Genomic DNA, 26,334 nt, shown 5'->3' on the forward strand with positions numbered 1-26,334 from the left:
TAACATTTAGTATATTTTTTAGCAGGGAAATCTTATTTGTATTTAGAAGATATTCATACAATTTAAAGGATAGATTTCTCTGCAAAATTTTTTTAATAATAGGAGGTTGATGAATACTACATTTAGCCTCTACTTAACTTTAAGTAGTATAAACATCTTTAAATTTAATCTTTCAATTTTGAACAACAGCATGCCCAAGAGTTTTCAATCAAGTGACACATATTTAGGGACTTTTGAAAATCCCTACCACTTTTGATTTCAAATATTTATTCCATGTTGGTTACAAAATAACTATCACTTAAATATTTATTAACCTATGTTTTAATATATAAAATTGATCTAACCAGCATAATATCCCACTTGTGATTAAGAACAGGGATTCTATAAGTCTATAGTAGTTTCAAAATATTTTCAAAGTCTTATGCTTTGCAATTACCATTTTGCTTCACTGTATTTCCCTTTTCAGTTAGTGGGGATTTATGTCTCTTAGTATGACAGTGATTCTTTGTTTTCATTCAACCCTCTCAGTGTTTTCTTTGTGTGTTTGCAAAGTATGAAGTACGTAGCAAATGTATTTACTCTTAATTCAGAACTTTGGGAAAGGGTCCTTTTCTCTCTTTGGCCTCTTTTTAAAGTTTCTTTTTGTAAATTTAAACTGTCTTCTATGTCCTATAACTGTCTTAAAGAATGATTTGTGTACTATAATTTAGACAGCCCAGGTTTTGTTCGATCACTTTTGTGTCATTATTATATCCTTTTGCTTTCAGTATGTGTGTGTTCTTAGATTTAGAGTATCGTATAGACTACCTACAGTTGCAATATTTAGAGTTAATTCAGATATCCAAGTTTTGTTTTGATCAGAATTTTGTAATCTTGTATTTGCCAACAAAATCTCTACAAATGAAGAATCTCCTTCTCATACTTTGTATGAGTATCAACTTGACTTCACTTTATTAAAAAACTGAATATATTTATGTGTCCTTTTAAAATTATATCATTGTTACAGGTATATATGCCTATTAACAGTATTGTTGTTATGCTTTTTTCTTTCAAATTCTATTGCAAAATTACATGTGTTATGACCCATCATTACAATAAAATGGAATGGTTTTTGCCAAGAAATGTTTACAATTTCATATAAATTATGATGCTGTGCACTTACATTTTATTATGAAAGATTACCTTTAGTACTTTTTAGAGAACAGATCCAGTGTTGTTGAATAGTGTGTGTATTTTTATATGTTTAAAGTCTTCATTTTCTTTCTCTTTTGAAAGGTAGTAGCTGTGAATATAATGTCTTGGTTGATAATTTTATACTTTCATCCCTTGAATATAGATAGACTCGAATTCCTTCCTGTGATGTGAAGATTCAACTAAGATTTTCACAATTATATGGTTACACATTTCTAGGTGACCCATCTTTTTCTCTTGGATGCTCTCAATATTCTGAGTTGTTAAACTTGGATTAAAACCTACTTTGAGTCTTTACAACTTGGAGAAAACTGAGCTGCTTGGATGTTTCATATTTTCTATTTTCTGAGATGTGTTTTTTAGTACTGGAAAGAGAAATAAAGGGCGATTTAACACTTTGCATTTTTTACTTTGGCCTTCACATTTTGATCCTCTAGCTTAACCTGCTATGTTGCTATGTACAACCACCCTTGACTCTTTCAGACCTTTTCTAGAGAAATTCTTTCAACATACATTTTCTGATTATTACTATTAACAATTCTTGACGAATTTTTATTCTGTTTTTTGTGTGTTGGTTTAGTTCAGTAAACTTCTTTTAAATGATAATTAACTATTCCCTTTGAGTGATTCATAACTTTGCTTACAGTCAATTTAGCCATGTTTTTTTTTTCTGTTGGTAGGCAGGAACCCCTTTTTGAACAGTCACCAAATATTCACATGTTTCATATTTTTATCTTTAATGAAACAGAAGAAAGTTGGTAGATTTTTAAAATATATTTTAAAGGAGGAAAATCTTTGTGTAACACAATGTATTTTTCTCTACTATATTACTCTCCATAATAATGTACTCATCTTGGATACTGTGAACACAAAGTTGATTAGGAAAATCTTCAAAATAATTTTCTGTGTGTATTTTTATTTGATTTATATATTTCTACAGTACTGATGGACTTGGATTTAATAATCCACTCCCCTGCTGATGGTATTTTTTGCTGTAATTTCTTAGGTTTGCAAAATATACTCAGCCCAGTATAGTAAGTAAACATGTTTGTTATTTTTCTTTATTACAGCCATGACTTCTCATCATCCTCAACAAATTTTACCAGAGCAGGGAGTAAAAAAGAGAGAGGGAAGATATGGAAAGTGTGACTTTGACTATATACAACCAAGAAAACAATGGGAAAATATAGGTGAGAGTAAAGTTCAAAAATTGTATTATAATAGACAAAATCAATCAGTAGTCCCTATTTATGATAAAAATTTTATGGTCAAAAGACACCAGAGAAAATTAATATCTGAAACAAAAATTCAATGTATTCCAATTATTTTGAGGAGATTTATATGTCTTTAAGAATAAATCCACAGTCATTTTTGAACTGAAAGGCAATGTGGAAAATTTGAAATCTAGTCCATTCATCAGTTTTCAACTTGGCCAATTATAAAAGTAGCACTGATTCAAAATTCCACTCAAACATTTGCACAGAAAAGTTGTTTCTAAAAGTGATCCTTTTGGGAGTTTCTTTATAAAATGTACATTTTTCTGAAACAAAAGTTGAATTTCTCCTTGTGCCCAAATGGATAATATTAAGAATTGTAGAAATGTTTCTACTTCCCCACTATTGCTCAATGACAATTCTGATACAGATTTGTGGAAAGTGCACTATATAGATAATGCTATAAGTAACACAAAAAGCCATGTCTCTACCCTGAGTAATGACCAATATATTTATATTGGTGATAAAAATTATGAATATAGAGAAATCCTAGTCCTTGTCTAAAGGAAATTTACCAAGATGAAAAATGTAGGAAAGTCTTGCTTTAGTGATCAAAAGCTATTATTCATTAAAATATTCATAGCCAAGACAAAACCTGCAAGTGTAAGATATGTGAAAGGGCTCTTAACCACAGTGCAGAGCTTGCTTAATACAAGAAAATTTATAGAGAAAATGAGCCCTATAAGTATAGAAGATATTGAGCAGGCAAATTTTTTGATATATTTTTTAAACACAGCAGATACTATGACAGTGATAAATTCTAAAAATTTAAAGAATGTGAAAAAACTTTTAGTGAAAATTTACAACTTGTTAAGTATCAGAGGATTTAGACTGAAGTAGAGACCTGTAAATGTAAAAAGTGTGGGAAAGCCTTAAAAAGTTTTTCAACCCTTATTCAAGAGCAAAAAATTTATTCTGCAGAGAAAACCTACCAATGTGAGGAATGCAATGCACTCAAGAACTTTACTCAACATCACAGTGTTCATACAGAAGATATGCCATGCAAATGCAAAGAATGTGACAAAACTTCTAATAAAAACTCAAATCTTATTTGTCACCAGTGGACAAACCCTGGAATGATGCCCCACATATGTAAATTATTTTGCCAAGGTTTCAGTGAAAACCCAAGCCTTAAAAATTACCAGAGAATTCATACCAGAGAGAAGCCCTACAAATGTAAAGTGTGTGGCATGAGCTTTAATAGAAACTCAAATCTTGATCGCCACAACAGGATTCATACTGGAGAGAAACCCTACAAATGTAACGTGTGTGGCAAGAGTTTTAGTGAAAAGTCATCACTTACTCAGCACCAGCGAATCCACACTGGAGAGAAGCCCTACAAATGTAAAGAGTGTGGCAAAGCTTTTAATAGGATCTCACAGCGTAATTGTCACAAAAGGATTCATACTGGAGAGAAGCCCTACAAATGTAAAGTGTGTGGCAAGAGTTTTAATACACACTCAAATCTTTATTGCCACAACAGGATTCATACTGGAGAGAAGCCCTACAAATGTAAAGAATGTGGCAAAAGTTTTAATCAAAAAATAGATCTTATTCGGCACCTGAGAATGCACACTGGAGAGAAGCCCTACATGTGTACAGTGTGTGGCAAAATTTTCCGTCACAAATCATCACTTAATCAGCACCAGAGAATCCACACTGGAGAAAAGCCCTACAAATGTAAAGAATGTGTAAAAGCTTTTAATAGCATCTCACATCTTAATCGTCACAAAAGGATTCATACTGGAGAGAAGCCCTACAAATGTAAATTGTGTGGCAAGAGTTTCAATCAAAAATCATCATTTACTCAGCACCAGCAAATCCACACTGGAGAGAAGCCCTACAAATGTAAAGAATGTGGCAAAGATTTTAATCAAAAATCATCACTTACTCGACACCAGAGAACCCATACTAGAGAGAAGTCCTATAAATGTGAAGAATGGCAAAGCTTTTAATATTGAAGATCACATCTTACTAAATGTTATAGATTTTATACTGGAGAGACGTTTTACAATGAAAACATTGCATCAGTGTCTTTAAGGATAAATCAACCCTATTTCACAGTAGTTCAACACTATTTAACACCAGAAATATGATAGCACAGAAATCATATAAATGTAAAATAGGTGGCAGAGTCTTTAATAGTTGTTCAAACCCTACTCAGCACCTCAGAATTTATACGAGAGAGAGGATGTACGCAAAAATTTTTGCAAAGCTTTTGGCCATTGATTCATCATTTTTAAAACACTGGAGGATTTATAGCATATAGAAACCCAAAGAATGTGTCCAAGACTGTAGTCAAATTTCCGACATTTTTTAATTACTGACCTCATATCTGTAGCAAATGTGGAGTAGCATCTGTTTAAAGTGTGTACCTTAGATAACAGCAAAATATTTACAAAAACACCTTGACAAATATAAAGATGGTAGTAAGTTTCATATCTATAACCCATCCCTTTAAGTATTTGGGATCTAGGAGGGAAAAAATCATTAAAATGTAGAAAATGGTTAATTGCTTTGGACATTTGCTGAAATTTTTCTTAACATCTTTAGCTGATATTATAGAAATAAGGAAATACAAGTATAGAATTGTGCATCCCTAAAAGGATATAATTTTAGTATAAATCAACAATTACTAAAGAGTCTCATTTTTCACAACTGGAGAAATAATAATACTCAGAGTTGATTATTTCAGAAGTCTCTTAAGATTTATATAAAATTTAAAATTTAAAATTTTCAGAGCCTCTTGAACTTAGAGACACTTAATCAGTAAACCACATCCTAATATTTTTTTCTTTTTTATTTAGAGATAGGGTTTCCTAAGTTGCATAGATCCTCACTAAGTTATGGAGCCTGACTTTGAACTTGCAAAGCTTCTCACATCCCTAGGGTCAAAGCATGGTCCACCATGCAAGTTTTACAGAGCGTTTTTACTTATATTTTATAACATATGTAATTTGTTGCTAAATAAAGTGTGAATTTTTTAATGTTAACCTTGTCATGCATTTAATGATGTTATTAGGTCACACATCTCCCACTATTCACTTTGCTAATGGATCGATGCAATAGTAAAACATTCTGTTGGGTAAATAATGCTATAACCTCTCCATTAATTATTTCATATGTTTAATCAAGTATTATTTGGATAATATTATTTATGTAAATTATATACTCTCTTGTTTGTAATTATGGGAAAATTAAGACACTTATAGAAAGGACCTAGGGATACTAAAATAATGCCCAGATATCCCTAGTTTGAATTATGAGTTTAACATTTCACCTTATAGAGTAGCAGTACTCGCTAAGGGATCTACAACTCCGGAGAGTTATACAAGCTCCCAATCAGGGAGAGGAGAAAGACCCAAGAGACTAGGAGCCAACATGCGTATTCAGGCAATAAAGCAGGGTTGATGAAGGGGGAAATAGTCTTAATGTTTCCTGGGGAATCCACATGGTCCATAGGCCCATTCTGACTCTTGGACTGAAGAAACCATGCAGTTCCTCATGAATTCTATGATGTTCACTACTGAGGTGACTATACTCACCTATAGTGTAGGAAAAATTTCAAAATTTGGGACCACTTCTTTAGTTTTGCATACCCAGTAAAAAAGTGTAGCTAGAAACATGTAACATGATTACTGTAAAAAGAAAAAGACATACTATAGGAGCATTTATGTCCCCACATTTTTTATTTCATATATTTTCATTTTGTAGTCCCTTTGGTTCTACTTAATAATTTAGAATATAATTTTTGTTATACTTATTGAATTATAGGAGAGATAGCATGTGTCATGGTCTCCCAGAACCCTCTGAAATCCAGTAATTATAAGTTACTATAAACTAACCATGTCCCTCCTCAGATCTTACAGTTCCAGGAGCCCATGACACCAAAGAGAGAGAAACACAATTTTGATTGAAATAAAACTCTCATCTACAAGTCATGTTCAAAAAGTAAAAACACAATATTCTCTTCATATGTGAGCCCTTTGGGTCAACAGAACACCACCCACCAACATTTCATTTAACTTTATTTGGGAAAATAAATATGATAATATAATGATAAGTTCTAGGAGAATAATATTCACACCATTTGTTATTCCAAAGGGTAAATCTCTAGGTTTCATGCTTATCTCCACATTATTTTATGCAGAAAAGTAGCTTCATTTTACATATGAGAGTTTAAACTATTTATAAGGCCAGGAGGGAAGATTCAGTTCTAGAGGTCTAAGGAAAATACTAAAGATCTTCCCTTTTCTTGATTGAATGATGTCTGCAATCTTGGATGAAACAGCTAAAGAATGCTGATTTCTCAATGCATCTGGCTCGGTGGCTCACTCATTGGAATCCCAATTTATTTAGTCATCTCAAGGCTATCACTGCCTCCTCTGGGATCTGACCTGTTCTTGGGAGGACGTGGTGTCCTTCAGGGGATCACCATGTCATGCAAGATGTTAGAATGAAGTTTTCTTTGTTCTAACTTGTATTTTTTCGGCCTCACTTTCAATACAAGTTAGAACAAGACTTCAGACTCTCACTTGTGGAGAGGATGCTCTGCCCAGCACTTCCCAGTCAGGACCCTGAAAAGCTCTTTGGGACCCCCCAGTACATAGGTTCAGTGGTTGGATTTTCCTAGTCTGGCAATACAATTATTGGAGGGAACATTTGGCCTTTGTGTTTGTGTGTATGGGGGGCTTATTTCATTTAGGATGATATTCTTAAACTCTATCTTTTTACCACCAAATGGCATTGTTTCATTCATCTTTAAAGCTAAGTAATATTCCATTGGTGGGGAAATTATATATATCACATTTTACTTATCCATTCATCTGTTGAAGGAAACATAGGTTGGTTCTATGGTTTAACTATTGTGAATTGTGCTGCTGTAAACATTGGTGCAGCTGTTTCCCCTCTAGTATGCTGCTTTTAAGTCCTTTGGGTATAGTCCAAAGAGAGGGATAGCTAAGTCAAATGATGTTTTCATTCTGGTTTTTCAAGGCATCTCCATACTGCTTTCCATGGTGGTTGCACCAATTTGGAGTCAATCTCATGAGCAATGTGTGAGTGTTCCTTTTTCCCCACAACCTCACCACCATTTATTGTTGCCTGTATTATTAATGATTGCCATTCTGCCTGAAGTGAGATAAAATCTTAAAGTTATTTTGATTTATATTTTCCTAATTGCTAGATAGGTGGGATGTTTTTTCATATATTTGCTAATGGCTTATATTTCTTCTGTCAAGTTGTCTGTTCAGTTACTGAGTCCATTTGTTAATTGGTTATTGTTGTTGTTGTTTGTGTTAATTTTGAGTTCTTTATATACCCTAGACATTAGTGCTTTTTCTGAATTACATGTGGTAAAGATTTGTATAAAATCTGTAGGTTCTTTCTTCACATTATTGTTTCTTTTGCTGAGAAGCAGCTTTTTAGTTTGAATCTATCACCTTTATTTATTCTTGATTTTTAATATTTGTGCTGTAGGGGTCTTGTTATGGAAGTCAGATTGTGGACCAACATTCACCTCAGATTTTTAAATGGAATCTCAAGTTCATGAATGTTTCAGTTTTATTTATTCTCTTACTATCTTGCCTTATAGATCTACATTTTCTAAAGAGACATGAAATGATCTAGCTTCACATGCATGATTTTCTGATGACTGTTATTTTTCAATATTTAGCTGCAGATGGTTTAAAATATAAATCTATTATTTCAGACTTTAAATAAAGCACATCCATGCCTTGTGTAGGAAATATTCCATCAATAGATCAACATCAAATCTATAATATATATAGATATATATAAAAGCCTGGATTCAAATGCATGCACATCCAACCCAGAGTGTGGCCAATAACACTTATTCTATACTAGTTCTATACTTTTGAACCTCCATGAAAGCTCTTATAAATTCAAAGCATGAGACTCACTCCGCAGACATTCTTCTTTTTTGGGAATGGTACGATGACAAAGGTTGAACTCAGGGGAACTCAACCCCTGAGCCACATCCCTATCCTTACTTTATGTAGAGACAAGATCTCACTGATCTTTTTAGTAAATTTTTTCACTGAGGCTGGCTCTGAACTCATGACCCTTTTTCCTCAGCCTTCCAAGCTGCTGAGATTACAGGCAAATACCACCATGCCCAGCTCCCCAGAGAGCCTTCTTGAACTAGTTGGAACCCACTTGTTCAGTATATTGTGTCCTAATCCTCACAATTAGAGATGAAATTATTTTCCTCTCTATGAAAAATCATGGCTACAAAGAGATTGGACTCTACAACACCTAATTATTCAGCATGTCCACATTACAACAAAGGTGTGGTCTGCAATTCTCCACCTCTCCAATGAGCTCTTCTTGGCTCCACAAAGTTGGGAGTACTGGCCAATCCTCTGCCATGGCTCATTCAGAAGCCTCCAAGGAGGTGAGTGTATATGAGGGACAGTATTCCAGGTGGCACGTTGGTGATTAATGGGCTATGCCAGGGAGTAAGGCAGAGCCCAATTCACCAAAGGCCCAAAACTTTCATGTGGCTGGTCCAGGATGAAGGCTGCATGAGGGAATTCTTTTCCTCTACCCTTGATGTGTCTTTCCTAAGTGTTCATATGCTGAAATACTTGTTCAACGACTTGTGCCCTTTTCCTGTTTTATGTTTCCCTCTTATGTGCCTTAGAAGGACTCATGCTTTGGCAATTATTGTGACTTTCTTAAGTTTCCCAACCTCCCTCATCCTATTCATGTGGAATTGCTGTCTGTGGATATAAGTTTTCATTTTATATATTTCCATTTAGTCCACGTTTCCAGCTGTCTCTAGAAAAAACAAATGTCTCATTCATTATCATGCTTGTACTAACCCTTCACATTTTGATAATGGCAGTGTTCAAGAACTATCTTCTGATTTCTACAACTGGAACATAATTGGGTCTGCTTGAAATGACTGTCCTTTGTTTTGACTCTAGATAATATAGCACTTTAGTGCTTTTATGTATATTTATATAAAGTACCCAGGAGACTGAGCCTGCTTTTTACATGGTATTCTCTCAGAGAAGGTGGAGTTGATCCTGTAGGTTTCTTAGAGTGGACTCAAGCTCTGACTCTGCCTCGACTCTGACTAGATTCCATCTGCCTGTGATTTCTACAACATGTGACCTATAGCTCTTCCTCTTATTTTCTTAATTTTAATATTTCACTTAGAGCTTGAGCCACAGGACTGTCACTTTGGAAAGGATGACTTACCAAACCATCACTACCCCCAAGAATGTGTGCTCCATGTGCAAACTAGGAAAGAGGAGCCCATCACACACTTCAGGGCTTCATGGAAATTATGGGGGTACCAGGAGTCCCTCACATCAAAGTAGAGGCATTATAGGTTGTGGGACAGGGTTTGGACTAATTTGATTTTAGGACCAGAATTAGAGTAATTTAAGTTTCCTTATCAACATGAGAAAATGATCTCAATCAAGATCCTTTTCCAGATGTGTCCAGGAAACTTTAAGAGTTTGAAGCCCAGATCTCTTGTATTGCTGTTATCCATCAGAGAAGACAACAAAATTAAGAGAGATGATATGTCCTACTGGGGAAGCCACAGTTCTTTGTTCTCCAGTGGGAACTTCTTGCCTTTCTACAGACATTAAAATTACAAATCTGCAGAGACAGAACTTAAACACATCTTTTCCATAAAACTTACAAGTGTTTGTGCTCTTCTCAGCTTATTCAGGTGACAAAGTACCTCTGTGTCCTCAGATGCAGAGTTAGTGTGGATTCTAAAAAGGGCATTGGAGGAGTAAATTCCGTCTACTAGTGAGGTTTCCCAGTAGCTTCTTTGCTTCTCAAAGAAGCAAACATCTTTAGAAGACAATATCCTCATTGCACCATACAGAACATGGTCCTCTGAGCTCATTAGGATGGTTGGAGCCCAGAGGACTATGTTCTGTAAGGTGTAATGAGGATATTGTCTTCTAAAGATATTTGCTTCTTTGAGATCCTGCTAAAATGAGTCAATTTTTTCTTACAGGAAATGTCAGTTTTACTTCTTCATTTTTCAATTTAATAACTTAATGGGACATAACATACATATGGTATGTCATGGAGAGATTTTAAACAATACTAATTTGTACACTTATTACCAGGGAATTAATAAGTTTTAATATTTTGATTGATAATCTTGCTTTGGTCATCTTCATAACTCATAAAACAATTAGGTTTGAGTAATTGTACATTTTAAAATCTTTAGAGGGAAATGAAGTTCTACATTCAAAACCTCATTTTATAGAATGGAATCTCACATGGTTAAGAATTTTCAGTTGGTAAGTGTCAAATAAGGGACCGTGATCAGAAGGAAGTACATTAAATATTTTAGAAAATCAAATAACTGTGCTGGTAAGTTCCAATTCATGGTGCCAAATTATAGACTTGTGAATATGATTAACAAGAATATGGAAGAATATTTTTATGTATTAGTCCATTCGGTTTTAATCACTAAAAGTCTTTTTTAATATCTAATAATGGAAGTGTGTAAATCAATTTTGCTTAGGGGAACATTCAGGACACTTGAAATCCATCCTACCCTGGTCACTTTCAGATTTTTTTCCAAAATTCAATTTTTCATGTCATTAGCATGCACAGATAAATGTGACCCTAAGACCCACAGAACAAGATAAAGCAGGAAAGATGAAAGCAGAACTTGACTCTTCCATCGCAATATCAGTCAGGGAAAATGGACCCTCCTGCAGGATCATGTGCGTTTCCCAGTAATGGGAGCTTGGGGTCTGCAGAGAAGTGCTTGGGCTCTCTCATCCCTGAGAAGGTCCACAGAACAGAGTAGAGGAGAGTGTGGCTGTGGAGTCTCTAATCAAGACCTCCAGAGACCAAGAAGGAAGCAGGCCTGATTTTATTGTGCAGTTACCATGTATATGTACTCAGAAAGTACCTATGCAGAATATAGACTGCCACCAATGCAATGTATGCTAACTGTCCTTGAAGTGAACAATTAAAGAGTGGGACTGCAACACATGGCCTCCTGCCCAGAGCTGTGCCGATGGGGTAAGCAGTTTGCCACTCACACGCCTAGCATGGGGAGTGGCCTGCCATACAGACACCCTTAACCTATGCCCTATATGCAGTACTCAATGCACTTGTCCCCACAGAGAAGCACCTCTGGGGCTGCTTCTTTCTTGACTTTAAAGAACAATTCCTCTTCTAGTGGCTTTTCTCAGGAGAAATTTAAAATGATAGTACTATAAATACTATAGATGTAAGTGTGAACCCTGAGCTGTATTTTCACACCCTGACAATTTACAAAAGCAACCCATGGTTCTCACCTCTACTTCTCACAAATAGCTGCCATTCATTCAGTCAAGTATTTCCCAGGGTTTGCTCATGGTGTTACTGGAGGGTGTGTTTTGCAGCAGAGGGGCTGGGTGATGGTGTCACCCTCTCTGAGGTGTCATTCATTTCTTCCTAGTGCTCTTCATAGATTCCCAGCACATAAAGAGCCACCAGTAAGAGGTTTCTGCCAAGGCTGACATCAGTCCACTTGCTTGAAGCAAGACCAGTCTCAATTCTCCATCTCCCTTTTGTCTGTTAGTGAATACCAAGGGGACATGGGAAGTGTTGGCAGTAGTGGTGAAGCTGAGCTGTGAGATGAGAAAAACCTCAAGCTGTAAGTGTGCACATGTGTTGTTAGGGGTGACAGATCGTATTTCCTCATCCCTTATGAACAGAATGGTGCTCACACTGCATATGGGAGAAGAGATGCTTCTTCCTCTCACTTTCACCCTGGAATGTGCCCACCCAGAGGGTCCAAATAACCCTGACTTGCAGTGGGGTGTCCTTCTCCTGTAATTCTTTCTACTTCTGTCCTGACCACCTGCTCATGTCCACTGCCTAAGCAGTCCTCACTAGATGGTTGCAACACAGATGATGGTGCATGTATCACACAGCCTCCCCTGACTTTAGTGACAGCACCATATGTAACATGACACCTTCCTGGATCCAGATACTAGAGAATGTCTTTACTATCAGCTCTAACAAATAAAACTTGTGATTTCTTTTTGAAAATTTCTTTTTCATGTGTGATCTGTTTTTTCTCATCTCCTCACTTGGCCTTTCCTTCTTCTTACCATATATGAATTTTTCAAATGTAACCTATTTCAGAAATCTGTGTTAGATTCCCTGTGATTTACATATCCTTCCACACAGATTGCCCACTCTAGGGGGCAGCTTGATTTCTCCAATGCATAAAGGACATGAGTGCCCAGTACAATAGGGTATCTGTGGACCAATCTGGAAGTATCACTCTGTAGACCCTTGTTTGAGGGGTGTTTCTCAGATTACCTCCTTGATGTCAGAGAGCTTGTGTTATGTCTCATGATCTCCTGGACTATGTTGTGCCAGGCATAATGTACACAGCTGGGAAGGTACATAGCTCAGGATTTCAGTCATCTTTGAATCATTCCCATTCCCCAGGATGCTTCCTAACAACAATGGTACCTTAGCATGGACATTACTATAGATATTTCTTCACAACACTACCATGGTACATTTACACAATTTTAATCATACTTGATGCACATCATTTAGTGGTGATTGTGGTTCAAAACTGGAGCTAGCAGAATGACCAGACTGTGCTTTCTCCTGGCCACTACCTGTATGAAGATTAGTTCTCCTCATTATTGCATGAAATTGTGTCCCTTTCTTTGAAGCATAGTATCAGGAAAGGGTCTAAGTTTTTCCCAATATTAGTATAGAAGTTGATCATCAGAACACAATTTTCCAACAGTTTCAAGGCAATAAACAAACCCATCCATGAGTTCTTGACTATTACTGCAAATTCATGGCACCTGCACACTCCATTTTGTATGACTGCAGATTCCTCAGCTACACAAATCTTAAACTCATCGAATGGCCTGGAGACACACGTGATTAAAACATGTCATTTATTGATATTTAGAAAACTTGGATGGTGTAGGATTCAAATGGTTAAAATGAATTAAAGCAGATTCTGTGTGTCTCAGAAAAGTGGTAGAATGCAGTTTTTGGTTTTAAATTTCACATTTGTTTTTGTTGCTGAGACAAGGCAATTTTAAAACCCTCCTCCTTTCCTTTGTACCCCAGATTGAACCCTGGGCAGTTAGTCATTAAACTATCTCACCAGCCATTTTTTTTTATATTGGGAGAAAATCTTGCTAAGTTACTGAGCTTTGGCCTTGTAATCCTCTGACTCCTGAGCCGATGAGATTGCAGGCATTCAGCCTCACCTAAAAGCATTTTTAAGTTATTTTTAAATGTTAATATAGATCAATTTGAGCTTATAATATAAAAATATTTAATATTTCACTTACATAAAATAAATTCATAAGAATTGGCATATGCCATTTATATATAGATCTCACCCCAAAATAATAAGGCCTAGTGATTAAACGTGAACCCTAATATATTTGGGGGGGTACCAGTGATTAAATTCATGGGCACTCAACCAGTGAGCCACATCTCAACTCCTATTTTGTATTTTATTTAGAGACAGCAAATCACTAAGTTGCTCAGGATCTTGCTGTTGCTGGATTTGAACTCACCATCCTCCTGTCTTAGCCTCCTAAGGCACTGGGATTATAGTCTACAATTTTTAAATTTATATTCTTTTTTTCTGGATTTACCATGGGAGACTGTCTTTATCTATTTATTTTTAATATTTCACAAATCCTGTATGTTTGCACTCATATTTTGAAGCTGAAAAAGTTGATCACAAAGAACCAAAAACTAGAAAAGCTTTTTATATCTGTTTTAAGAGACAGATGGCAAGGAGTGCCAAAAAGCCGTTAAGAGGGAAAAGTAACTCTTAGGGTTTATAGCCCATAGTTTGAATCGTACAAGTAATTATTAGACTGTGGACATTCTAAAAAGAGTTCACAGGTTTCAAACATCAAAATGATATTTTAGAAGGTAGAAATTGCACAGATTTGATCACTACACATGTTCAATTAAAATGCTGGATCGTATATGTAGATACCAATTAAAACTTAAACAATAAATAACACTTCAAGTCAAGTAGAAAAAAATAAACAAGGATGGCTGGAAATACAAACCATGTCTCAATAGTAACCTTAAATGTTACTGGCTTAAACACACCAATCAAAAGATATATCAAAAAATATAGGCTATTAGCCTGGATTTTAAAAAAATCCATCCATATTCTGCCTCCAGGAGACTCAGGAAAAGACATACTGAAGGTGAAAGATTGGGAAAAAACATACCCCTAACATGAACCTTGAAAGCAAGTAGAGGTCTCCATACTTATATTAAATAAAGTAGACTTCAAGCCAAAGTTAATCAAAATAGATAAAGAAGAACATCTCATACTGCTCAAGGGAACCATATGCCAACAAGACATAATAATCATAAATATATATGCCCCAAACAATGGGGCACCTATGTTCAAACAAACTCTTCTCAAGTTCAAGAGTCAAATTGACCACAACGTGATCTGGGGTGACTTTAACAAACCTCTCTCACCACTGGATAGATCTTCCAAACAAAAGTTGAATAAAGAAACTATAGAGCTCAATAATTCAATTAATAACTTAACTCATATATGTAGAATACATATCAGATTGGAGGAGGAAGCCTGGCCCCACCCCACGCGTTAATCTGGAGGAAGCCTATCAACCCTTATAACCCAAAATCAGACTTTTATTAATTGAATATTAACAGTTTTCCCATTTTGTTTCCATGATCTTTTTTGCATTTTACTTTCACCTTAATTTTTTACTTTGCAGTGAACAATTTTTTTGTTAATATTTTCATTTAGATTGTTTTCCCTATATTTGTGAATGGATTGTGCCTCGATTTTAACACTGCTCACTGCTACTGTATATAATTTAAATGATTTAATGTTGACCATTTAGCCCATGACATTATTCAAGTAATTCTTATGTTTCATTAGTTCATGGAAATTGCTTAGAAACATTATAGAAATAATAGTATCATCTGCATATGCTATTTGATTTTTGATGTATAAAATACAATTTAATATTCTCAAACAACACTTATAAGTTAGAAAAGCATACATTTTTTTTCTTTTCCTAAAAATAAATTGATAAACACTTCAGTTCACATCATTAAGTATGAAAACAATTCACAGCTGCCATTAAGTGGATTGAAAAAGAATTTTCCTCTGGTCATAATTGGCCGTAGGTTTTACAGTAATTTAGTAAGTGATTTGCCAGAGATTTGCTCTATCAAAATGATTTTTGGAAACTTCCCATATGACAATGTCCCTCTTGGTCATGAAGTCCAATCATTCTTTTTGTGGTTGTTCTCAGTTTTCTAGGGGTTTTGAATATCTGCATCAACATCTATAAAAAGATGGTCTGCAATTTCCATTCTTATGCTGTGTTAGCTGGTATTTCTGGCCTTACAGAAAGAATTAGTCAATTTTCTTCTTCTACATTTAGACGTGATTATGAATTATTGTTACTGATCCTAATTACACGTTTCATAGAAATCACATGTGAAGGCTCCTTTTTAAAAATGTGATTATGGTTTGGTTTTTTGGTGGGTCAATTTTTAGAGCTGGGTTTTTGCCAGGTTGGCCTCAAATTCCTTAGCCTAAATCCTCCTCCTGCTGTGGCCTCGAGGTAGTGAAGACTAGTGGCATGTGCTCCCATATCAGCATAACTGCAAGTATTATTATGAGCAGCTGTAAAGTTAAATGTTGATTTGTAGGTCTATTTTATATTTCTTCACATCTGGGTCTACTATTGTATTTATTGATTTCTGAAGTAATTTTCAAAGTTGATGATTATCTAGCAATTTATCTATATTTTGTTGTTTACCAGACTCGAGATTTTCTTGGCAATTAAGATGGAATAAGGAGGAAGCCTAATGTGGGAAAATGAGAACCTGGCATTTTGCTAATTGATCTCAAGATGCCCCGTGAAGGATGGAGAGTGTGCACTCATAATCATGTGAGACAAATAAAGCAGAAAAGCTAAATTATCAGTTTATGTAGACTAATATGTGATCTTCAGTACTTTCATATGTATTTACACACTTTTTTAATTTTTAGGGCAGAATCCAAGTAGTTTACCATATTTAAATTAGATTATGAGGGGTTTATATTAAATTTTGGTGAGTTGTGTAAGTTTTTTATATTTTGTATTTTGAGCTTTTTCAGACATGTGGCTAGAAATGGTTTTCTTCAACCAAGTCCACTTTTACATTTTATTGATTGATTCTTTGCTGTATAGAAGCATTTTTAGCTTTATATAGTCTCAGCTGTTTTTCCTTGCCCAGTCTCTGCATATTCTATCTAAAATCATTGACAATACCAATGGCAAAAAAATTTTCTCATTTTCTTCTGAAATTTTTATGCTTTCAGGTTATATCACAATGAGATATAACCACACGCTTGTGGACTCAATCCTCAAAATGTTGGTAGGTAACACATACTGCAGTGGATATGCAGAAAAGGAAACATTTGGACATCCTTGCCAGGAATATAAATTTGAATAGACATTAAAAAACTATAAGGGATTTTTCAAAAAATTATAATTAGAGATGCAATATGACCTAGAAGTTGAGAATATGCCTGTATATTTAGGATTCTTCAGAAAATAGAATACACACAAAATGTACATGTGTATACAGAAAGGAGCTTATTATATTTACTCACATAATCATGAGAGGAATATTCACCAAATGTTTGCCTACAGGATGGCAACACTGGGAAACTGGTAACAGCTCAATCCATGAAGCTGGAAGATTCACAATATGAGGAAGCAAATTAAGCAGCTGTGCTCCAGGATAGAGGACTTAAATTATCCTGGTAGATGAAAAAATGAATAACCTGGTCAACAAGTGGGCTAAGGACCTGAACAGATACTTTTCAGGAGAGGATGGAAATACAATCAATAAATATATGAAAAAATGCTCATCATCTCTAGGAATCAGATAAATGCAAATCAAAACTACTCTAAGATATCATCTCACTCCAGTCAGAATGGATTCTATTATGAAGACAAAAAACAATAAGTGTTGATGAGGATGTGGAGAAAAGATACACTTATACAGTGCTGGTGGGACTGCAAATTGGTGCAGCCAATTTGGAAAGTAGTATGGAGATTCCTTGGAAATATGGGAATGGAAACTCCATTTGACCCACCTATCCCTCTCCTCAGTCTAAGGACAAAGGTTTAAAAACATCATACTACAAGGACACAGCCACATAAAAGTTTGTGGCACCACAATTCACAATAGCTAAACTATGGAGCCAACATAGATGCCCTTCAGTTGATGAATGGATAAAAAAAATGTGGCATATATACACAATGGAATTTTATTCAGCAATACAAGAATAAAATCGTGGCATTTGCGTGTAAATGGATGGAGTTGGAGAAGATAATAACTGGAGTTAGCCAATGCCACCCCCCTTTAAAAACAAAAAAACAAATGCGGATTATTTCTGTGACATAAGGGGGCTGACTTACAGTAGAGTATGCAGGGGGAGCATAGGAGGAATAGATGAATTCTAGATAAGGCAGAAGGGTGGGAGGAAAAGGGAGGGGGACGAGGATTAGCAAGGATGGTGGAATGTGTCATACATCCAAAATACTTGTATGGAGAATGAATTGGGTGTCAACATATGTTACATAAAAAAGATACAAAAATTGTGGAATATATGTTTATTAAGAATTGTAATGGAAAATAAAAAAAGAATCGCATTAACTTACATTAGGTAGAGGAAAGTGAAAGGAGGGGAAGGCAGGGGATGTGGGGATAAGAAAGAATGAAACAGACATGATTGCTTTATGTATGTATGTCACTGTGTGACCCACGTCATTCTACGATATGTATACTAAGAAAAATGAGAAATTATATCCCATCCATGTATGATATATCAAAGTATATAAATGCATTCTACTGTCATGGATAACTAATTAAAACAAATAAAAAAATTTTAAAAGACCCAGGTAGAGCCAATGGTGCAAGTCCCCAAAGGGGACTTCAAGAAGCTTGGAGCATAAGTGAGTGACTGCTTCTCTTGCTTTTTTTAAATCAAACCTATTGAACACCAATACATATGTTCATTACAGGTATTCCCCATGCTTTCTGACTCAGCCTTCTGGAAGCACACTCAGAGACACCTGCAGAGATCGTCCACACCAATTCTCTGGGTATCTCAATCCACTCAAATGGACAGCTGACATTAACCACTTCAACAATTGAAGAAAATAAAATCCATCCTTAGGAATATCTACCTTCCCAAGTTAACTGCCATACTATCACAACCTAAATTTTCAAAGAGTATCTCAGGCAGAAGAACCTATGGTATATTACAGATAATAAAGAGAGATTTATCATTGTGTTTACACACAAATGTATCAACATACATATATAACCTTTTCAGTTTTTCTACCATTATTTTGAGACAAGGTGTCACCAAGATGCGAGGCTGGCTCCAAGATCATGATTCTCCTCCCTCAGCCTATCGAGTCCCTAGCATGACAAAAGAAATGTGCCTCCACACCTCACTTATTACTCAACTTTAAAATAAGGATGGTGTATATGGCAGTGTTGCCAAAATTTGAAGGCTAGCCTTAGTAGATTTGTAACATTCTGTCTTAAAACTGAAAAACAAAATGATGGTGGATCTCTGTCACAGGTAAGGCAACCCTGGGTTGAAACCCCAGAAACAAAAGAATATTCTCCAATAACACAGACAAGCTGGAGGACTTTAGGCTAAGTGAGATGATCCAGATGCAGAAATACATTGTATACTCTATGTTCAGAGCCTGGAAGAAAATAGAATGGATGTGTAGGGAGAGCCAGGTTGTTATCAGGGAGCATCACCAATAACATTGCATAATATACTGGAAATTCCAAAAGACAGCAGGATTCTGTTCTTAGTGCAAAATGGATAATTATGAGAGATGATGGGTTTTATCATCACATAGTAATTGCACATACTAATGGGATTCAGTGTGATGTTTATATATATGCATATACATGTATTCATAATATCCAAAACCCTCTTCTGCCCTTGATGCCCCCACACACACCTCAGCCATACTATTCACTATTGTACTTGCACATGATATTATATTAGTTAACATATGAGATGTGACACTATTGTATATGTCTTCACTTAGCATGACATCATCCAATTTCATCTATTTTTCTGACCATTAGAGGAGTTTGTATTGATGGCTGAGTAATACACCATGGTGAATACATAATCTACTTTCTGGTTGATATGTTCAATTGCTTACCTGCATCACTGGCTTTTCTCTATGTCTGTATTGTTAAACATACTGTTATTCACCTTGAATTTATGTAACAAAAGAAAGAAAGCAACGACTACAGAAGAATGAAAAAACTGGGAGTGGGGGCACATACCTGCAATCCCAATGGCTTTGGAGGCTGAGGCAGAAAATTCACGAGTTTAAAGACAGACTCAGCAAATTAATAGGGAGCTATACAACTCAGTGAGACCCTGTTTCTAAAAAAAATTAAACATGACTGGGGCAGTTGCTTTGTGGTTGAGTGATACTGGGACCGATCCCTAGTATACATCCCCCCCAAAAAAAAGAATAAAGAAACTAGAAAACTATGTCCTAGCCTGATTATATCATGAATAAAAGAAAAGGCATAAGAAAAATCATATTCTTCAAGTTTGTTAATATAAAGTTAATAAGCTTTCTCTTTGAATCTTTCACAAAGTGCAATATTTTGAGAGCATTCAGTAGGTTATATTATGCAAAAAACTGCTCTTCTGCATATAATGAAATAAAACCTTAGCCAGGTGTGGTGGTGCATGACTGTAATCCCATTGTCTCTGGAGGCTGATACAAAGCCAGCCTCAAAAACTTAGGGAGGGACTAAGCAAGTCAGTGAAACCCTGTCTCCAACTAAATTATAAAAAAGATCAGGAATGTTGCTGAGAGGTTGAGTGCTCCTGGGCTCAATCCACAGCATTAAAAAACAAAAACAAAGATAAAAAATAAATAAGACATTAGGCTGCTGAACATTTATATTTTCAGTGTTGCAAATATTTGGCCCAATACTCCCAATTTCACTTCATCCATCAATTTATAATTGAAATCTCTAGTTATTTGTTTGTGAGAAAAAGGAGACAGAGATGTTCCTGAACTCTGCCATTCCTTTGCTAGTTTCTGCCATAAGCTAGGCAAAGATGTGCCCATTGTGATCCCCAGGGTACTGTGGCTCAGTCCTTTCTCTTTATGCAAGGATGCACCTTGAGGAGTGGATGTTGACTTGACTGCTAAAGTGGGGAAGAGGTAAAAGGGAAGTAATGTGTGTGGGCATGTGGGTGGAGTGTGATAATGATGACTTCTGACCAAGTCCTACCCATGATCATCTTTTAAAAATGTACCCAGTAAATGGTTTATTTTCTTCTATATCTTCTGTGATCCTACAGTTAAATGTGAGGGACACTATTCTCCATACCCAGCTACCTTAGCATTGCATTTCTCAATCTGATGCCTCACAATTTGAAATACCTTGTCCCCCTTCCTCAGAGCCTTGACCTCATGTCTCTTTTGCTTATATTTTTAATATCTGGAAAATCCTCAAATACTAAGTTGCAAGTGAATCCACAGTTGATGTTCCTCTTCCAAGGATAAGGATAGACATTTTCTCATTGTGGCCTCTACCTTCTACTCACAAAATGGAGACATTATTCACGTTTGCAAACCTAGATATTATCCTGAGACAACCTTTAATATGAAAGTCAAGAATTTAATCCCTGGGGCTAGGGCTCTGGGTGAGAGCACCTGCCTAGCACATGTGAGGCACTGGGTTCAGTCCTCAGCACTACATAAAAATAAATATATAAAATAAATGTACTGTGTCCACTACAACTAAAGCAAACAAAAAAGGTGAATCCCTACCAGGGTTCTGATGGCACATGCATGTAACCCCAGCTGACATGGAAGCCAAGCCTTGAGGGTCACAACTTTGAGTCTAGCCTCACTAACTTGGCAAGACCATATCTCAAAGAAAAATAAGAATGGGATGATGATAGAGCTCACTGGTAGACCATACCTAAGTCCTGTCGTCAGGATCACAGGGGAAAGTTTTAATTCCTATCTTTTTTCTATGAGTTAAGGTCACAACAAAAAAGAAGGTGGCTTAGGGATAATGGTATATTTTCTAAAAACAAGCCATGTTAAATGTTCAAGTGTTCACATTTCTTGAAAAATTCCCAAGTATTTTGCTTTTGATATTATGGTCATTAGAACTGTCTTTAATTTTATGTTTGCTACTTATTTTCTTATGCACATAAATAACTGATGATACTAAATTTTATTACTGTTCTGAGCTCATCTGTTGCTTCTAATAGTAATTAGTGAACCCCTACATTAAAAATATCCACTTAAAATCCACTTCTACCTCATTCCTCATATTGGAAAACCACAAAAGTTAGATAGCAAGAAACACAAGTAAGTTGTGATAACCATTTGACAAAGGCAAAGATACTGGTGATAATCTCAGAAAAACTCTATTCCTAAAAGTCAGAAACCAAAAGTCAGAAACCAAGAGAACAAGAATATAATCTCCCACACACACATGATTTTATTCTTTTATTGCTGAATAAAATTCCATTGTGTATAAATAATGCATATTTTTTAATCCATTCATCCACTGAAGGGCATATAGGTTGGCTGTACAGGATAGCTGTGTAAATTGGTGGTTCCATTCTCAGATTTCTAAGGAATCTCCATACTGCTTTCCATATTGGCTGCACCAATTTCTAGTCACACCAGCAGTGTATGAGTGTACCATTTTCCCCACATCCTCGCCAACACTTGTTGTTGTTTGTCTTCATAATAGCTGCCATAATAAAATTTTTATTATAGTAAAATTCACAAAGACACACACACACACACACACTCACACACTTGGGTTCTGCTTTGGTGTCTCTAGACAAGACCATGTGGAGTAGGAACCTACAAACACAATGTCATCCTACTGCCAGTTAAGAGTAGGAATTGGTTTATGGGCAGACCTCTGGAATCACCCACAGCATCTCCCATAAACCAGAGGATCAAAGGGGTGTGAGGCCTAGAGATGTCAGAGAAGACTCACTGTTTTTCTCCCCCCTTCTTGATAGTGATTTCTGGGCCAATAAACTTTGCTCTACTTTGATTACAATTTTTGTATTATCTAAAATTCCCTTTTGCAAGAACACAAGATTCAAGAAACACAACATAACCTTTGTATCTCCGAGATCACAACCAGCAACAATGTCAGATCTTTGATTGTCTTACTTATTTTCTCACTTCATTTGATCTATTTATTAATACAGGTGGACACCAGCAACAGCTCTAGGTCCTGTTGGAAGGTAACAGTCACACACCTACACACAGCATCCTAAGGGTAGACTGTTGAAACAGGAACTCTGACCCTTCATTTTTCATGAAGACTCACCCAGTGTCAGAACTTTGAATATTTTATTTTGAGGCAGGGTCTTGCAGAGAGGCCAACTGTGGCCTCTGACTTGATATCCTCCTGACGCAGCCTTCAAAATTCCTGGCCTTAATGACATGTGCTACCAAACCTTGTCCTTTGCTTATTAAAAAAAACTGCATGGCTGCTAATTACCTCCCTCCAGTGATATATGTGATATCAGACCCCAAACAATAAAAAACCCCACACAATTATAAAGCTCAAGTCTGACTTTTGCTGGGTGAGGTTGTGTAATGGGAAAGGACTTCAGGGAGAGAGAGGGACATCAGCTCAGAAAAAGTAGGTTCCTTGGTTTTCAAATCAGAAAACAACTTCATCATTGTCAGGTGCATGAACAGACCTATTTAGAAAACAGATGCACATTCAGGAAAGAATGTCAGGGGCCAGGGATTCAGTGAGGTTGGTAGTGTGCTTGCCCTGCATGCACAAGGTCCTAGGTTCAATCCCCAGCACCACAAGAAGAAAGAAAGGAAAAATGTGAGAAAGCTCTAAAGGGAGACACAGGAAATACGTGGTCTGAGGTGTTGCTATTTGGAGAGGGACATTTATGTGGGGCTGGACTAGAGTTGGGGCCAGATCAGACTTCTGCAATTTCTCACCCATTTTTCTAAGCTTGCTCACATCATGCTAGTATTTGGGGGTCCAGGAAGCTGTTCTAGAAGAAATGCTGCATTGCAGGGAGTTGCTTTTTCATAAATCTAATCTTTATTTTTAAAAATAGTTTTTAGTTGGACAGGATACCTTTATTTTACATATTTCTATTTAATGTGGTGCTGAGTATCAAACCCAGTGCCTCACAGGTGCTTGGCAGGTGCTCTGTCACTGAGCCCCAACCCCAGTATTTTGTTTTTAATTTCAAATATTTTCTGGGCATTCCTGCATTCTGGTGATTTATGAATCTTTTCCTTTGAGGTTCAGAGTAACTTTTTTTTTGGTGTCTCAACATTTCTGCCCCAACCAGACGTGTTCCACAGTTCTTTATGGACCTCAAGTGTTGCTAGAGGAATGATTAAATGGTCATTTAGTTATCAAAGCACATAGGGCAGTGTTTTCAGGAGAGAAGTTTTAAGAAAATGCTCATTATTAGATTTCTATTTTTACTTATGTATTTAGCCATGGACTCATATGGATTTGCAGTGATCCACAACCAGCAGATTTTAGAAACTTTTCATGTTGACAACTCTTTTCAAATGGTTTCATTCGGATTGAGGCACATTTGACTGAGGGTAAACATTAAGATGCTTTTAAAGTGCTTATGAATTTTCCTGGCTAGAATATTGCAGAGGGTTTTGCTTGTGTTCTCACCACTTTGTTTATCTCATTGGTGTTGAAAAACCTCCCAGATGCAAGGAATGCACCCCGGAGGCAAGCTCCTGCAGCTGGCCACCTACAGACCCCCACACCCACTGATTCAATTCTCCATCCCCCATTAATTGGGTGTCGGGTGCTGTTGGATTGTTAATTATTGGGTAAAACCCAGTGTTTTGTCTCCAAGGAGCCCAAGGTCTAACTTGTTGGTTTTGGAACCACTGGGTTGGTTATTCACTTTTCCTTGCCTCTTGAGACAAATCTGAGCTCCATCCAGAGACCTAAATTTAGTGGAACTGGTAGTTTAGGGAAATTTTGCATTTTGTTGAAGAAAAGTAATAGCAAGAATAATTAACCATTTCCCTCATGGGGGAAGGAAGGGTTCTGGCCTCAGGGTGTCCCCAGCTCTTTCCCTCTTCTCAGCCACATAATCTTCTCCTCATCCTGGACAAGACAACCATGTACTGCTCATCCCTGTAATCCTGGGCATGTGGCTTGACCTTCTCAGTCTTCCTTCAAGACAAATGTTCCCATTTCACAAAAGCAGCAAAACTGGTCCCCCAAATACCTGGGCTGCTGTTACTGACAAGTAAAAGTAAAAAATACTGAAAATGAGGGCTGGGGCTGGGGCTCAGCTATAGAGTGCTCACGTAGCATTTGCAGGCACTGGGTTCCATCCTCAGCACCACAGAAAAATAAACGGGTAGAATAAATGTATTGTGTCCGACTCCAATAGAAAAGATTTTTTAAAAATACTGAAAAGGCATTATATTCTAGCAATTAGAGAAATGCAAATTAAAACTACACTGAGATTCTCTTTCACTCCAGTCAGAATGGCAATTATCAAGAATACAGTAACAATAAATTGGTGAGGATGTGGGGGACAGGGAATGCTCACACCTTGTTGGAGAAACTGCACATTGGGGCAACCCCTCTGGAAAGCAGGATGTAGAATCCTCAAGAAACTAGGACTGGAACCACCATTTGACTCAGTTATCCCACTCCTTGGAATATATCCAGAGGACTTAAAATCAGCATACTACAGGGACACAGCCACATCCATGTTCATGATAGCACTAGCTAAGCTATGGAGCCAGCCTAAATGCCCACCAACAGAGGAATAGATAGATAAATTGTGGTGTGTATACACAGTGGAATATTACTCAGCTTTAAAAAAGGATGACTTCATAACACTGGCCAGTAAATGAATGGATCTGGAGATTATCGTGCTAAAGTAAAATAAGGCAATCCCCCAAAACCAAAGGGCACATGTTTTCCCTGATATGTGTTATCTACCTCACAAGGAATGGGGGTCAAGAAGAGAAGTTCACTAGATGTGAGAAAGGGGGAGCAACAGGAAGGGAGGGGACATAAGAACAGGAAAGAGAGTAGCATGAAGTGACCATAATGTTTCTATTTAATTGTATGAAAATACCTAAGTGAATCCACTCATCATGCCACCCACACGAATGGGGTCCTAAGGAGAATAAGGTATATTTTTATGTTTGGATAAGTTTACCACAATGGACTCTATGGTCATGTATATCTAAGATGAACCCATAAAACAAAAGAAGATAAACAGTACTGAAAAGGACCATGGGACCAAATTGATAGCATCATAGCCGAATGAGGAAATGTCTTTAGGTACATTCCAGAATTTTCAAAACCGCTCCCCCATTGGATGCTGTCAAAGGTGTTGGAGCCTGTGGGAAGGTGGAGGTTCAGGGCACTGCAGGGATAAGAAAGGACCACCCCCCTCTTCATCTGCAGGTGTCCCAGGGGGCAGGTTACCTCGAGGCCTCCATTATTAATTAAGGCAGAGAGGAGCAGGTTGCATTGAGTCTATAGAGTTATTTTCCAAATTAGGAAAATCTGGAGTTGTCTTTACTGGACTCCCAGTCAAATGCAAATTGTTTTACGTTAAGAGAAAGACCCTTGCGCCCCTCTTAAGGAGAAGTCTTCTCTGTATTATGTGACTTTTTTTACCACTGAATTGGGGGGCAAGACCAGAGCTCTCTTTGGAAACACATTGTCTTTGTTTGCATCAAGAAAAGCAGGTAGGGTCTCTCTCTCTCTCTCTTTT

The 26,334-nt window shown here is 36.6% G+C and overlaps 1 protein-coding gene across 1 annotated transcript in view; it reads left to right on the forward strand.

Moving 5' to 3' along the window:
* The first annotated feature begins 3,544 nt into the window (after nucleotides 1-3,544).
* LOC144371218 (uncharacterized) overlaps nucleotides 3,545-26,334 on the forward strand; it is a 73,080-nt gene continuing 50,290 nt past the window's right edge. The window contains exon 1 of the mRNA XM_078033639.1: nucleotides 3,545-4,407. Within this exon, the coding sequence (XP_077889765.1) occupies nucleotides 3,545-4,407 (863 nt within the window). The remainder of the gene's footprint in view (nucleotides 4,408-26,334) is intronic.

Source organism: Ictidomys tridecemlineatus, chromosome 16 (genome assembly GCF_052094955.1).
Source record: "Ictidomys tridecemlineatus isolate mIctTri1 chromosome 16, mIctTri1.hap1, whole genome shotgun sequence".
Taxonomy (NCBI): Eukaryota; Metazoa; Chordata; class Mammalia; order Rodentia; family Sciuridae; genus Ictidomys; species Ictidomys tridecemlineatus.